Source organism: Budorcas taxicolor, chromosome 3, assembly GCF_023091745.1.
Source record: "Budorcas taxicolor isolate Tak-1 chromosome 3, Takin1.1, whole genome shotgun sequence".
Taxonomy (NCBI): Eukaryota; Metazoa; Chordata; class Mammalia; order Artiodactyla; family Bovidae; genus Budorcas; species Budorcas taxicolor.
In genome coordinates, this window is record NC_068912.1 from 24660611 (window position 1) to 24677757 (window position 17147).

A 17147-nucleotide genomic window follows, 5' to 3' on the forward strand; every position below is an offset into this window, starting at 1 on the left:
TGAACCCCTGTCTCCTGCATTGGCAGGTGGATTCTTTACCACTAATCCACCAGGGAAGCCCTAAAGATACACACATATATATAATAGAATTTATTGAAGGATAAACTAGGCAGTGGGCACACAGTTCAATTAATGGAATTTCCAGTATCAATGAAGCAGAAGTAATATATTATAAAAATATTGGCTGTTCCTGAAGTCCCAAGCATATGACTCGCAAAGACCATTTTGGTTATTATATTACAGAATGCAGATAAATATTTGCAGAAATGTATTGGTCCTTTTGTTTGAGGTATAATTTTAGGGACCAAAACACTTGTGTCTTCAAGTAGGCATTTCCTGTTGCAGCAGAAATTCAAGTGTATTTGATCACTTATCTCTCCTTCTATTTCTATTACCTGCCTGTCTCGGTTGATTTAAGAAGCCTTTAAAGGCACAGCAATATGACGGTTTCATTGACTCCACATACCTGGTGGCAAAGTTGACCCTGGGGCGGACTGTATCGGTGCACTGTGGTGATGATGATGACATTGTCTTGTAGGGAAATGGTCACTGCGACTCTCTGCTCAGATCTGTTCATGACATCCAGGGGCCTTGACCTTTAACATTTAACGTGTATTTTTCATGCAGGCTAAACCTTCTCTGAAGAAAGGTCAGAGTGCAATTCTATCATAGCTGTGACTTGTTTACAGATGATCTGAATTGGGTTAATTTCTTCTTTCACCTGTAGTCTAGCAACATCTGTAACTGTGCTCTTCCAGACCAGTTTACCCCAGTGATGATATCTCTCAGTTCTTATACATATGCTGATTGTCACCAAACCACCTCAGGATTTTTTTTAAAAGTCAATGAATTTCTGGGGATTATTTAACAACTTGCTGGCTTTTCTCTCTGTAGAACGGGACTGGAAGCCATCATGGAGACTTATGCATTCTGGAGACCCCCTGTGCGCACACTCACCTTTGAAGATTTCACCACCATGCAAAAGCAGCAAGGTAAAGCCCTGGGCAAGGCCTCTGCTTAGAGGCTGTGCCGGGGAGGGAGTGGGAGCTGAACTGAATATAGCACAGCTGGCCCCAAGCCAAGCCACGAGTTACATGGACTCTCCTGGAACGAAGAGTACTAGATAGCTCCATAAATAACCAGAGCATCACCACTTGTGCAAATAAGCTAGTTTCAGAGGCAGTGTTTTACCTGGCACCTCCAGATCCCTCTCCCTTTTCTGAAGCAAGGTTATGTTCATGATCACAATGGTGTTGAGATGATTGTTTCTATCACTAAGCATTCATGTAGCCCTTAGGATTTGGAAAGTGAAAGTGTTAGTCACTCAGGCATGTCTGATTCTTTGTGACACCATGGACTGTAGCCCACCAGGCTTCTCTGTCCATGGGGTTTTCCAGGCAAGAATACTGGAATGGGTTGCCATTTCCTTCTCCGGGGGATCAAACCTGGGTCTCCTGCATTGCAGGCAGATTCTTTACCAACTGAACCACCAGGGAGCCAGCAGGGGTGGAGATTTGGAGATAATAATAATTTCATTTTTTACTCATGGCAGCCTTATCTGTTTTCTTATTCTAGTTTGTAGGTAAGAAACAACTTAGCCCCAGACAGTGGGAATGAATCTCTCAAGTCTGACAGTGAGGAGGGGGCTGCTGCAAGCCCCTCTGAATCTTCTAACTTGTGCTTTCTCCTGTTTCACTGGTGTGGAGCCACACCCATCTCAAGTGGGTGGGCAGAGTAGACTTTTTTCTTCCACTGCTTTGTGCTTTTCATCCGATTTCTAATCTCCCTTCTCTTCTCAGGGTGGGAAGCCTGTGGCCACGTGAACAGCCTCATGGGCTGATCTCACCTCCTCTTTTCAGTCCAACCACTGGCTCTCCCGGGGGCAGCACCCATTCACAGGGGTACCCAAGTGAAAGTTTCCCAAATGTCAGACGCCTAATGAGTCTTCCTCTCCAGCCTCCTCTTGTTTCGAAGTGACAGTGATCAAAATTAGTTTGTACTCAGTCTATCAAATAGTTGCTATTAATAGAGTCCTGGTTTTTAAATTATGGCTCAGTGATACAGGAGTCCCTTCCAGGACTTGATAACATATTATCTAGCAGTCTGCACACTGAATTAAGTTTTATGATGTGAATTACTGAACTCCCTCAGGCGTTAACATGAGATAGTGATTAAAAGCATAGGTTCTGGAGTCTGACAGCTTGAGTTAGGCTCTTATCACTGTTCTTTGCTAGCTTGGTGACACTGATCAAGTCCCTCATCCTTTCTGACATTTAGTTTTCTTATCTGCATAATGGGAGACTAGTTTCCCTAGTGGTTCAGAGGATAAAGCATCTGCCTGCAATGCAGGAGACCCAGCTTCGATCCCTGGGTTGGGAAGATCCCCTGGAGAAGGAAATGGCAACCCACTCCAGTATTCTTGCCTGGAGAATCCCATGGACAGAGGAGCCTGGCGGGCTACAGTCCACGGGGACGCAAAAAGTCGGACATGACTGAGCGACTTCCCTTTCTTCTTTTCACTTTCAAGGATCAAATGAGATAATGCACTTAAAACCACAGGAAGCCCTTAGTATGTGCTTTTTGTCATTGTCGTCATCATCATCGTTGTTGTCATTGTCTTCACCCCCTATGTCCCTCATATCAATACCAGAAAAGAAAGCACACCAGAGACAGGAAATGTTGCTGTTCTGATGATTTATTCATAACGTGATTAGACCATTCATCTTCACAGGGATCTGGGGAAGCAAGTGGTCCAGAATATCCATCTCTTTAAAAAATTTTGTTGTTTTATTTTATATTGCTTTTTTACTTTGAGAGAGCAAGTAGGCCTGTTTTATTTTTGGCCATGCTATATGGCATGTGGGATCAAACCCACACCCCCAACACTGGAAGTTCAGAGTCTTAACCACTGGACTGCCAAGGTAGTCCTTTTATTTCCGTTTTGAATAAATGGAGGAGAAATGGAAGCCATTTGTTGGAAGCATCTTGCTCCTTCTAATGCTATCAATACATATTCAGGCTGTTGCTGATGCTTTGATGCCTTCATGGCCCTTCAGTGGCAGAGGTTTATGGAAGTTGGGAAATTTGGACCTTCATCTTGATGGTCACTAAACTGTCTATATAACCTTGGGCAAGTTACTTCTGAATCCACTTATTCATCTCAAAGAGGGATAATTTTCCTAAAGAGTGATGATTTTTTGTGTGTGTGTTTGTGAGGCCATTTACATAAACAAGCTTTATAAATGAAGCTGCCATGCAGAGACACTTACTTGATCCTATTTATTTCTGAGGTGTCTCCTTGCTTATCTGCCTTTGCTTTACTTGTTGACTTTCCAAGCCCTAACTGAGCAGGAGTTTTGTATCATGAAGGCTGGTATGAGAAGGTGGTAGGGGTGCCAGTTCCTGAGAGCAGGCGTGGGTGGTGACATTGTGTTCATTGATGTGTCCCCAAGATGTACCCCAGGGCCTGGCACCCAGGAAGTGCTAAATGAATGGTGAATGAGATAGCGCTTGGTGGCACTATGGCTCAGGCAGGCAGGGTCAGCATCTGGTTAAATCTTGGAGCGCAGTCACCGGATGTGGGCATGGGTGCCCACATGGTTGGGGGTGGCTACCTGCATATCGCCAGCATGTGGAACCACTGGGCAGGTGCAGTAGGCATGGGGAAGCTGAAAGGGAACCTATATTGCTAAGATGTTCAGTACAGCAGGGTTCATGATGCTTCTGTTGAAAATGTATCCATCTGAAGACTTATTGACACATGGGAAACAATGGTTTAAGAGAAACTGAACTTGCATAGCAAGCTGTCACACTTGTTCATTGAGTCTCTTTTTATACTGATGGGGGGAAATGAGCATAGAATTATTGGATACATATGGTGGTGAGATGGTGCTAGAGGAAAAGCCAAGACTCTATTCAATAGTTTAATTGGAATATATTTTTGAACTATATATTGGACTTGATCCAGATTCTCGTTATTAAAAAACACGTGGCTTGGGTTTCTTGACATTAACCAAGGATGTAATAGTAACAATACTCATTCTTGCTTCCTTTAAAAACTGAGGTTTCCAGTAACTCTGGACAGTATCAGTCATAAAATGAACAAAAGAGACATAGCCGTCTGTGTTAAACTGTTTCGTGTCTTAGAAGTAAAGAGTGGTGAGTTTCTAGTGGAAGCTTCAATGGCAGACTGATTTTGTACTAACTCCCTTTTGGTGAAGAGACCATTGGGAATGTTGGCACCAGATTAAAGATCCAAACAGTGATCAACCCACCCAGGTGTCCACATTACCTCATTGCTTCAAGCACATGAATATCTGGATGTCAAGCACTTAGCCCTGGGACAGTTTTGTGCTGTTGCTGCTGCTGGAGGCTGGATCAGCCATTCTGCTTGGATGAAGTGAAGGGTGCTCTTTCCATCTTGCCCTTGTTGTCAGTTAAATTTCTCTTTCATTAAGACCCATCTGTTGATAACATTTCAAGGAATGTGCTTAGGTGAATTAACCACAGTTTTACAAAAATCCAAATCTTTCTATTTTAAAAAGTATATTGAATGGATGCTCCATATAGTTGTTTTCTCTTACAGAGAAGAATGCATGCTCATTTTTCTCTGACTTTAACACCAAAATGAACAGAGGCATAGAGCAGCCTAGGAACATATCTGCAGTTAAGTGCTGGCAGGACTGAGTTGAGGACTCAGTGGATCTCCTGCTTCACTGGGTACTCTCCGTTCCACCAGACTTTCTTCCTTCTTATTTACCATACACACACATGCACACACACAATCAGTTTATTAATCCATTTGATGGTTTACTGTCAACAACTTGAGCATTAGCTCTATAAACAGTAAATCCATATTTCATTTTTATGAAGTCAACTGTATGGTTTTATTTTCAGACATCTTCATTTAGAATCAGCAAGGGAGTTTATACTTTTGGATAGTCTGGAGATAGAAATTATATTTCAGGAATGGCTTCTGCCTAAACACCACTTGTGGCAGGGACAAAGTAAACTAACCAAGTAAGTTGTGCTTATGGAAGTGGAGTGAGGCAACACAGACAAAGAAGTAAAAAGAAAGAAGAGCCCAGGTCAGTTATAGCCAAGTTTAATCTTGTTGTTCTGATGATATCCTAATGTTGTTATGAGGTTGTTCTGATAATGTATACAGTGGAGCCACTTGTATGACCAGTACTGAGAGGGTTTTTGTGAGTGGAGTCTCCAAGTGATCTGACAACTGTTATGTGAAAAGGAACCATCTGGGACCAGTGGCTCCAAAGCTGGTCATACGTCTCCATCTGTGAATGTAAAGGAGACCTGCCGTTGACAGAAAAGCTCCCTTCTCTCAACTGGTGGCAGACATCACTAGACAGATTTCAGCACCTTTGCGTTTTTCAGTGTTTATCAGGCAGTTAAAAGTCAGGATCATTAAGGTCTGTTGGGGTTGTCAACAACTTGAGCGTCAACTCTAGTAGGCCCTTATTTCATTTTTATCAGTTGATTTGTGTTAATTAGAGGTTGGTCAGTGAAAGAGATCAAATACTGAGAAAATTTATGCTAGTGAAGAGATTGGGAATGGAGGGAGGTTCAATGGACAGAGGTCTTTGATCATTACAGTGTTTCAAAGAGAGCCAATTTATGCTGATCTCATTTATCCCTGAGGTAAGAAATAATGCCCGAGAGGAGTTCTTGAGAAGGATTGGAGAGTGTCTCAATTCAGTCCATAGAGCAAATAGTTGCTCGTGCTTCTGGTGCTTAGTTGCTCAGTCCTGTCTGACTCTTCCCGACACTGTGAACTATAGCCTGCTGGGTTCCTCTGTCCATGGAGTTTTACAGGCAAGAATACTAGAGTGGGTTGCCATTTCCTCCTCTAAGGGATCTTCCTGACCCTAGGATGGAACCCCAGTCTCCTGCATATCCTCCATTGGCAGGTGGGTTCATTTCCGCAGAGCCATCCGGGAAGCCCCAGGGCAAATGGTTATTGGGTACATATTCTGTTTTGTCCTGTAGTCCCTTATGGTCAATACATCCAAAACGGAGTCCATGATTTGCCTCACAGACTTGGCGCCCTCTCCTGGGGGAAGGACGCTGCTGCCCATTAGCCATCTGAGCCAGTTCCCTCCCTCCATATCCAGTTCAGTTCAGTTCAGCCTCTCAGTCACGTCTGACTCTGCAGCCCCATGGACTGCAGCATGACGGCCTCCCTGTCCCCACCATATCCAGCCGTTACCAAGTTCTCGAATCTGCTCATATCTCTGATCTCCCTTGTTACTACTCCACTCCAAGGCATTATCATCTCTCACCAGACTTCATCCTCAGGCTCCCCATGGTGGTGACATAGCTGCCAGCATTCCTGCACCTGCATCTTTTTAGGTTTAAATTGGATGGGAAAGGTCATGTATCTCTCTTTAAGATTTCTAGCACAATCTCACTGAGTTTCATTGACTCTAATTGAGTTGCCTCTGAATTAATTACTGTGGCAGGGATGGGGTTGCTTAGATCATCCAGGCCCGAGTCACATCCCTTCCTTGGAGGTATGGGTGAAGGGTGAGTGGGAGAGGGAGTGTTTCTCAGAGAGAAAAGTGGATGCTGTTGCCAGGAATGAGGCAGGATTCCAAATGACAGTAACAGCAGATGTAAACTGCAGCAGAGAAGGCAGTAAAACAAGTATCAGAGAAAATAAGCAAGTCAACGGAAAGTGAAAAAATGGGAGTGTGCCACCTAGACAATATGGTTATTGTTGTTCACTCAGTCATGTCTGACTGTTTGCGACCCCAGCATGCAGCACGCAAGACTTTTCTGTCCTTCAACATCTCCCAGAGTTTGCTCGAACTCGTGTCCATTGAGTCGGTGATGCCATCCAACCATCTTATCTTTTGTTGTCCCCTTCTCCTCCTGCCTTCAATCTTTCCCAGCATCAGGGTCTTTTCTAATAAGTTGACTCTTTGCATCAGGTGGCCAAAGTATTGGAACTTCAGTTTCAACATCAGTCCTTCCAATGAATATTCAGGACTGATCTCCTTTAGGATGGACTGGTTGGATCTCCTTGTGGTCCAAGGGACTCTCAAGAGTCTTCTCCAACACCACAGTTCAAAAGCATCAGTTCTTGGGCACTCAGCCTTCTTTATGGTCCAGCTCTCACATCCATACACGACTACTGGAAAAACCATAGCTTTGACTAGATGGACCTTTGTTGGCAAAGTGATATCTCTGTCTAGGTTTGTCATAGCTTTTCTTCCAAGGATCAAGCGTCTTTTAATTTCATGGCTACAGTTGCCACCTGCAATGATTTTGGAGCCGAAGGAAATTAAGTCTGTCACTGTTTCCATTGTTTCTTCATCTATTTGCCATGAAATGATGGGTCTGAATGCCATGATCTTAATTTTTTTGAATGCTGAATTTTAAGCCAGCTTTTTCACTCTCCTCTTTCACCCTCATCAAGAGGCTCTTTAGTTCCTCTTAGCTTTCTGCCATAAGGGTGGTATCATTTGCATATCTGAGGTTATTGATATTTCTCCTGACAATCTTAATTCAAGCTTGTGCTTCATCCAGCCTGGCATTTTGCATGATGTCCTCTGCATATAATTTAAATAAACAAGGTGACAGTATACGGCCTTGATGTACTCCTTTCTCAATTTGGAACCAGTCTGTTGTTCCATGTCTGGTTCTAACTGTTGCTTCTTGTCCTGCATACAGGTTTCTCAGGAGGTAGGTAAGGTGTTCTGGTAGTCCCACCTCTTTAAGAGTTTTCCACAGTTTATTGTGATCCACACAGTCAAAGGCTTAGGCGTAGTCAATGAAGCAGATGTTTTTCTGGCATTCTCTTGTTTTTTTCTATGACCTTGGGGAACTTTGAGTATTACTTAGCTAGCATGTGAAATGAGTGCAATTGTGTGGTAGTTTGAACATTCTGTGGTAGGTATGAATGTGGTGGGGAATGTGGTAGGTATGAAATAGGGGCATTTAAGAAGCAGAGAGACTCAGAACACAGAGAGCCAATGTGAAAAATGAGAATGGGGTGAATCTAAAACTGTCTTAAAAGGAAGAGGTTTTAAACAATGTATATGTTTAAACTTTATGGAGAGATGCACTCTTTCTAGGATTGAAACCACATAATTCCCATTATTTTGAGGGAACTCCTTGAGTTGATGATGGACAGGGAGGCCTGGCATGCTGCAGTTCATGGGGTCGCAAAGAGTCAGACACGACTGAGTGACTGAACTGAACTGAATTCCCATTAACACTATAATGTTTAAATTTCTGTTTTGAGAAGGGTGCTCATTTCAACTAAGTTGGGATAAACAGGGCTCTGATCATTAAGCTTTATGGCCTCTGGGTTTATTCTCTGGGATCCATCCATAGGATTCTGACATTCTACCTCTTACCTGTTTGAAAGCCTTGAAGAAGGCTACTCAAGGGCACCTGGTGAATCAGCACTCCTCAGGGACAGATGCTATTCAGTTATATGAGAAGAGTCTGCTCATGGAACCAAGTAATTATATGGAAATTTATTCTTCACTAGCCCAGATGGGGTTTTGTTTCACTGTTTTTCAATTTTGGGCGGGGAAGCACAACAAAATAAACCCACAAGGGCACTGTTTGTGAAAGTCTCCATGTTACAATCTGGAAGCGATCAATCTAAAGATGCAAAAGTCAGCAGGCTTGGTATTCAGGATTTTCATGGTCACATTTAACTTGTCTTCATGGTGCACAAGTATATTCTAGGTTATTGCCCTTGTATGGAATCACTGCTAAACATGTATTCTTTTTGGTTATTTTGGCTGTTGGCCTTGAATTGGAGCAAGTTAACACTGAAGTGAATTTTGAGTACCTCCTCACTTTGGGTTGTAGGTAGAATAGCCTGCAAGGAAGTGGGGTGGTAGAGGATTGGTCCTGAAATGCTGGAGAGCTTTTAGCTACTTATAGTGTTACATTTTAATCATCTCTCAGAAGTGGGGACCCTAGTGGTTCAGATGGTGAAGAATCCATTTGTAATGCAGGATACCTGGATGTGATTCCTGGGTTGGGAAGATCCCCTGGAGAAGGGAATGGCTACTTGGAGAATTCTGTGGACAGAGGAGCCTGCTGGGCTACATACAGTCCATGGGGTCGCAAAGTTTGGGACATGACTGAGTGACTTCATACTTCAGAAGGATTAAGATCTCTGAGGACAGTGAGAAGGACACCCACTTACCTAAATTTTATTCAATTTCACTTTGCTGGATGTGATCTGAGGAGAGATGGAGACATGGGGCATCTTATTTCCATCCCAAGGTGGGGAGTGAGAGGGAAGGGGCAGATAGTTCAGAGAGGAAACAGTTGATTTAGCCTTTGGGATATGGACCCAGTGAGTGTCCAGTGCTTCACCATTCACAGCCTTAGAGACTCCAATAGCCTGTTACATGTGGGCAGTTAGCTGTGATGTAATGCTTCCTACAGCGTCAAGTGGCCAGGATGCTCAGGATGCTCCATGAATAGGGGCAAACCCACAACAGCCATCCCCACTAGGACCCAACCTTTCCCAGCATCAGGGTCTTTTCCAGTGAATCAGCTCTTCAACATCAGGTGGCCAAAGTATTGGAGTTTCATTTTCAGCATCAGTCCTTCCAATTCAGGTTGATTTCCTTTAGGACTGACTGTTTGATCTCCTTGCTTTTCCAGAGGATAATATATTATTTCATCTGTTTCTCTGTACATGCTTACAACGTTGATATTCAAAATTCCATCTATATGGAGAAGCCCACTTGCCAAGGTCCCATCATTAGAAAGACCACTGGGATTAGAACTGGGTGTATTTGACTCTATAGCCCCTGTTCATCCATTAAATAAAGTTTAAATCAGCACTCTTAGAGCATTCCAGACCTGGCTGTACAGAGCAGATGGGGACAAAGACAAGGCTACACAGGAAAGGGAGGCATGATTTCCTTTGAGAGACAGCTCTGACTGCTGTGTATCAGAGAGGCCTGGCCTCCCACTCGGCCCTGGCTCTTCTGGGTTGAGAGGCCTCTAGGAAGCTAAGTGTTGAAATGCATAGGGAGGGCAGCTTGCCTACTTATGCTTATTTAGCACTTGGCTGGCACTCCCAATCTTGTTTAACAGCTGACAAGCTGTTAGATCATAAGAGAGTAAAGACTTCTCAATATCTTGGTTTGCTTCTCGGCACAACAAATGCCATACTCTTCTCTCTTTTGTATGGACTTTGAAAAAATGGCTGTTATCTTTATTGATTATTTTAAGTACATAAGAGCATTTCTTCAAAGTGGATGGAAGCAACGTGACCTTTTCTCAGACAGGCTTGCTCGCTCCCTTCAAACACTAGTTTGTATGAGGGCTCTCACCCCTTGAAGCTCAGCAGGCCACCAAGCCTCATTTCCAGTGAGTGTCATTTAAAAGCCAGAGCAAGCTGACTACAAACTTTTTAACATGTGCCTCTCATCTGCTCGGCAGAGATCCCTGTAACTTGTTAATAGTTCCCTTCTTATTTTTTTCTAGTGAAACCAATTGAGGCCTTAAATCAGTACCATTCGTTCCATCATGGGCCATCCGAGAAAAGCATTTAGAGTTATAAAAAGTTATCTGCTCCATCTTGCACTTCCTGCTGCAGGGCTCAAGCTTGGCCTGGTGGAGCGTATACCTATGATGGGATGGTACAGCGTGCCAAACAGGGGGTCTCTTCCAGGACCACATAAACACCAGATCTGGAAGAGCCAGAATGGACTTTCAAAGAGAGGAGACCAGATACACATCCCATAAAACACAGATCTCTTTACAGCTGGAGTCGAGTTTCTCCATTTGTGCCATAGCACTTATTTCACTGATGTGCCTGGTAGTTAGGGTGGAAGAAGGAGAGAAAAATGTAGGATGCCTCAGAGAGGAACCACATGCTTGCAGAAAATGAATCCCTGAGCTTCACGTTAGGCTCCGTAGGCTGGGCCCCTCGGTGGCACAAAATTAAGAAGCGTGTTCTCGCTCATCCTTATTGTTTCCCCTTCAAGAACTTCTTCGTTGTGTTTAAATGACTCCTGGGAAAGTACTTGTTACTAGCAATTCACACTTTAACAGAAATGTAATCCACCAGACATAAATATAATTCTGAGAAGGACAGAAATCGCAGCCTATCAGTTCGAGCCCTTGTTTCACAGGTGAGGAGATTTAAGACGTAGCTTGCCTTACCTGTGAATGGGAGCTGGATGGAGGCCAGTGAACCTAGAATCAGGTTTGATGCCCTTCTTTCTGTGGTCAGCTCTGGCTTACTTCTCTTAGAGGTACTTACAGTGTTGGTCTTATCTCAATTTGTGGAATGAACATCTTTTTACCTCTCAAGGGAATTTTCCTGATGCTAGGAAAGGTTGAGGGTAGGAAGAGAAATGGGAAGCAGAGGATGAGGTAGTTGAATGGCATCACCGACTCCAAGGGTATGAGTTTGAGCAAACTCTAGACGATACTGAAGGACAGGGAAGCCTGGTGTGCTGCAGTCAGTGGGGTCACAAAAAGTCAGATATGACTTAGTGACTGAACAACATCAAAGAGAATTTAAGATTTAAACAAGAAACAAAAAGGAGAATTTCCTGAAATGATTCTACAATCAGGAGCTATTGATATCTAAATCCAGTTCTACCTGGGGAAATTCTTTTGACCAAACAAGAGATGTTATTGGTTGGGCTTTGTAAAAAATTAACTTTGAAAAAACTATTAACAAGAGCTAAATTTATGCTTTTACAGCCAAAACTACTGTAATACTTGTGAAGGTAGGCTAAGACATTTTTACCCACTGTGCTAAAAATTAGCTTTGGGTTTCTCTTTGAGATATCTGCCTCTCAACTTGCATATGTGGGCCTTCTTCATCAGTACATTGTGGCTGGCTTCTTTGGATCCCATTATCTCTAGAATCCTGATAGTTTTCTTCACATTTTCCCCTCACTGACAAAAACCTTATTTCTGCTCCTTTCCATGTTAAAGTTCCTTTACTCTTGTATAGCAGCTCAAGTTACCAGGAGTCCCTGCCCGAGCTGTGGATGACCTAAAGGGTACAGTGCTCCTTGGGGAATCACAGCTCTCAACAATTCTGGGCAAGTCCCACCCTTGCTCTGAAAGAGAAAGTCCATGAGGGGAGAGTCCCAGTGGAAGACAAAGTAGCTGCTCCTTCTGGAGTTCACGTGAAAGGTTCAGCAGTCCTGGCACTCATCACTGCTTTCAGCTTCCAGTAGATGGACAGGAAGTGGGTGCAGCACTGCTCTTCACAGTCTGGTAAAGGGGAGGCTCAGAAAGGTCATTTTTGACCTTCTGAAACTACTTGAGGGCTTCCCTGGTGGCTCAGATGGTAAAGAATTCGCCTGTGATGTAGGAGACCCAGGTTTGATCCCTGGGTTGGGTGGGAAGATCCCCTGGAGAAGGAAATGGCAATATTCTTGCTTGGAAAATCCCAATGGACAGGGGAGCCTGGTGGGCTACAGTCCATGGGATTGCCAAGAGTTGGACACGACTGAGCGACTAACACTTTCACTTTCAAACTACCTGAGAACACATTTGAAGTGGATTGGGTTGAACTGGCCCTTTGTCTATCGCTGCATCCGCCACCAAGGCAGTTCTAAAATCTGAGGTATTAGAGCAGCACTCTCAAATAAAATTCAGGGATTTTAGGAGATAAAATGGTTCTGGACATCATCTAACCAAAGAGTGGTCCCTGGACTGGCAGCCTCAGGGTCACTTGACAACATGCTGCAAATCCTCAGGCTCTGTCCCAGACCTTGTTTTTGTTTGGTCACTAATTCATGTCTGACTCTGCAACCCCATGGACTGTAGCCCACCAGTCTCCTCTGTCCGTGGGATTTTCAGGCAAAAATACTGAAGCAGTTGCCATTTCCCATTCCAGGTGATCTTTCTGACCCACAGATTGAACCCTGGGTCATCCCTGAGTCTCCTGCATTGGCAGGTAGATTCTCTACCACTGAGCTACCAGGGAAGCCTGTCTCAGACCTACAAAATGAGAATTCTGGGGGTGGAATCAGTGATCTGTATTCTAACAAGCCTTTCAGGTGATTCTCATGTCTCAAAAGAAGTTGTGTTTTATTTTTCAGGGGGCAGCACAGGCACTTCCCCAACCACCTCCAGCACTGGGACACCATCCCCTTCAGCTTCTTCTCATCTTTTATCTCCATCCTGTTCTCCTCCAACGTTTCATCTGGCCCCCAACACTTTCAACGTGGGCTGCCGAGAGAGCCAGCTGTGTAATCTAAACCTCTCCGATTATCCACCGTGTGCCCGAAGCAACATGGCTGCCTTGCAGAGCTACCCAGGGCTGAGTGACAGTGGCTACAACAGGCTCCAGAGTGGCACCACTTCGGCTGCTCAGCCCTCTGAAACCTTCATGCCTCAGAGGACTCCATCCCTGATCTCAGGAATACCAACTCCTCCCTCGTTGCCTAGCAACAGCAAGATGGAAGCCTATGGTGGCCAGCTGGGGTCCTTCCCTACTTCCCAGTTTCAGTATGTCATGCAGGCAGGCAATGCAGCTTCCAGCTCCTCCTCACCACACATGTTCGGGGGCAGCCATATGCAGCAGAGCTCCTACAATGCCTTCTCTCTCCACAATCCTTATAATCTGTATGGATACAATTTCCCTACTTCCCCTAGGCTAGCTGCAAGCCCAGAAAAACTGAGCGCCTCTCAAAGCACTTTACTCTGTTCTTCTCCTTCCAATGGGGCCTTTGGAGAGCGGCAGTACCTGCCTACGGGGATGGAGCACGGCATGCACATGATTAGCCCTTCACCCAATAATCAGCAGGCGACTAACACCTGTGACGGCCGGCAGTATGGGGCGGTCCCAGGCTCCTCCTCCCAGATGTCTGTTCACATGGTTTAGTGGCCAGTCCCAGCACCACGGAGCCAACAGCAGCCGAGGCAGATCCAGAGTCTCCAGGGGCAGATCCTCCTCTGTGGAAGCCCAACGCCTTTGAAAAACAGGAACTGTGTATTATTATTATTATTACTTTCTGGAGGAGGAAAGCACATACCCAACGACAACAAGAGACACTTAAAGCCACTGAAGGAATACTTGCAGTGGAATCATCTCTGACTCAGTGGCCATTCTCCTGCCTTCCCAAATCTTAGCATCGTCTACTCAGAGTGGCCTTTGAAGAAACTGAATAATCGTTTTATAATAATGTTAAGGGAGATGCTAGCATGTAGCAGCCAATGAAAAGTTACCCACACACAGATACATACCTACCTTTATGTACACACATACATATGTGCCTGCATACATACACACGTACATATTCATACACAGACTCATCCATACACAAACATACGTGCACAGTGACTCGGAACTGGGTGAACTCTGTGGAGGGAAGCCCAGCATGGGTGCTTTCACCAAAACTTTGTCTATGTACAGCAGTAGACGGACTGGGTCAGCAGTTGCTGCCTGCCAACATTTCTTCCCTGCAGCTTACCCTTTTTCTGGAATGAACCATGTATCCTGAAACCCCTTCCCATCAATGGGGGTGGAAAGACATCAGTACACCAACCAGACTTGGCTTCCTGAAAAAGATGGCCTTTGAACTTTGGCTCTCTTCCATTGGTGTGCTAGCATTGATGTTCCCAGTGGTGCCTGTGAAAAGAGGGAGTAAGAGCAGCTGAAAGAGAGAAGGAGAAAGAATAGAGAGCAAGAGAGAGGTGGAGAGCAAGACTGAATGAGGAAGTGAGAGCAGCGATGAGAGTTTTAGTTCACTGAGGAAATGGGTTTGGTCCCCACCCCTACCCCCCAGGTTATGGAAAGAACCGTGGAGTTGTGGAGGAGTAAACCTCTCTGGGACACTGCCTGGTCAGGCACGGTGAGAAGCACCCAGGCAAGGCATGAGTCTCAATCCCACAGTTCTGACCACTGTGAGCCAGAAGAGGGGGCACCACACAGGAAGTGCCGATTCCAGAGCACACAGCCTGGCAGGGGAAGGGGAACAGAAGGAGTGTGAGAAAGGAAGAGTTTTATAACCTCAACAGATGATACCGAGAACAGAGGCAACACAGGGAGGGTCTGGCCTTCTGAATGCCAGATCTAGATGCCTGACCTGGATTGCCTGCCCCATTTCCCCTGTGGCAGGAGGAGTCCTGTCACCTTCCAGAGAATTGAGAATGGGCCTTCTAGAATACATCCTTCCACCTGCTCTTACATCGCCACTTTTTTTTTTTTTAATCAAATAGTTCGTTGCAATTTTGAAGTTTTGGATTTTTCCTTTCATCTTTCCCTTCCCCTTCAAATCCTTAAATGATAAGAAAAGTGAAGTTTGGTGCCAGCTAAACTTTTTAAGTGGTGTGGAAACGCAGATAGTACCAAGTAAAAGAATTCAGATATTACTAAGATTTTTTTGGTTTTGAGGTGTTGTAGATAAATGTATTTATGTGCCTAGTGGGGAATCCAGTATTATGAATATTAAAAAAGGGGGCAATAAAAAGGGTATGTAAAATATGTATGAAGAAAAGGTGTATAAAAATTTGCCCTTATGCACGGAACTCTGTTTCTAAGTGCCAAGCACAGAAAGCCGCTAAATAAAATCTTTGCAATTGTTTTCTGCGTATCCGTTCATATGGAATAAGCAAGCAGCAGCCCATGCCTTTGAATTGTGCTGTGCATAAGCACAACATTCTCATCTCTATTATTTAACATGATCTCGTTCAGAACACACGAAGTCTGTATTACCATCCTCAGGAACTAAGCTTCATAGGGACAGATTTATCCAGATTACACAGTCCGACAGAGAGAAAACTAGGACATGAAGCCAGGACTGTAGTGGGATACCTGGTTTCATGTTAGCTGCAAAAACCTGTGAGTCAGCTGCTGTATAACACAGGGAGCTCAACCTGTGCTCTGTGAGGACCTAGAGAGGTGGGACTGGAGGGCTGGAGGGAGAATTAAGAGGGAGAGGATATATGTATAATTATAGCTGGTTCACATTGTACAGCAGAAACCAACACAACATTGTAAAGCAATTATCCTCTAATTAAAAATAAAATTTTTTTAAATTAAAAATATAATCTATTTCATGAAAAGTTGTAGAAACAAGGATAAATCTATATGCCGTTTTATAAAAAACAAAACCTGTGAGTCTAATAGCAATCCTCATTGTAGCTAAGTGCCAGATTACACCATGTGTCTTACATAGATATCTCATCCAGTCCTCCCACAATTCTATATTGGGTATTATTTTTATGATCATATTATAGATTTGGAAATCAACTTTAAAAAGTTAAAGTCTTCGACCAAAGCCCTCAGGCAAGTGATTAAGCTGGCAGTTTGACCTCAGGGTCTGTGTAATTAGCATTATGCCTTTCTGCTGGAGCCCCAGCAGACTTAGGATGCACGGGGACCATCAGGAAAGAATTCTGAGGGGTTGGGGCCAGAGTGTCTCTGAGGCAGGATTTACTTAGGATGTTCAATCAAAAATGTATATCCTCCCTCTTGAATGTGCTCCTCCTGGCACAAGAGTGATTTTGAGTTGTTAGGCATCAAATGACTTTTTAGAGACTAATAACGTGCCCATGGCTATTCCATTTGTAAGCATTTATGCATCTCATTGGAGTCTCACAATAACCGGGAGAGGTGAACAGGGCAGAAACTATTGTTTTGCAAATAAAAAGCTAGGATTTTGAAGGTTGGGCTCTGTCCATACAGAAATGTCACTGGGAAGCCATAGTTCAGTTCAGTTCAGTCACTCAGTCGGGTCCGACTTTGCAGTCCCATGGACTGCAGCATGCCAGGCTTCCCTGTCCATCACCAACTCCCAGAGCTTATTCAAACTCATGTCCATCGTGTCGGTGATGCCATCCAACTAAATTATCCTCTGTTGTCCCCTTCTCCTCCCGCCTTCAGTCTTTCCCAGCTTCAGGGTCTTTTCCAATGAGTCGGTTCTTCACATCAGGTGGCCAAAGTATTGGAGCTTCAGCTTCGGCATCGGTCCTTCAGGACTTAAAATCTGCTCTTACACCTACCTCAGACTGTTTCCCAGCGGACAGTTACACTGGAAGCTCACTGACCCTTTTCACCAGGGCTTGATTTCGTGGGGGTGACGTTGCTGGACCACCACACTCTTTCAGTGGAAATGGAGCTTGGGTTGGGAAAACAAAACTTTAATCATGGCTTTGGTTTAATGAATAAT

General features: G+C 44.3%; 1 protein-coding gene across 2 annotated transcripts in view; it reads left to right on the plus strand.

Moving 5' to 3' along the window:
- TBX15 (T-box transcription factor 15) overlaps positions 1-15958 on the plus strand; it is a 124584-nt gene extending 108626 nt beyond the window's left edge. For both annotated transcript variants that reach the window (XM_052636844.1, XM_052636845.1), the window contains exons 7-8: positions 895-992; positions 13074-15958. In XM_052636844.1, coding sequence (XP_052492804.1) covers positions 895-992; positions 13074-13858 — 883 coding nt within the window. In that variant the 3' untranslated portion in view covers positions 13859-15958. The remainder of the gene's footprint in view (positions 1-894; positions 993-13073) is intronic.
- The last annotated feature ends 1189 nt before the right edge of the window (positions 15959-17147 follow it).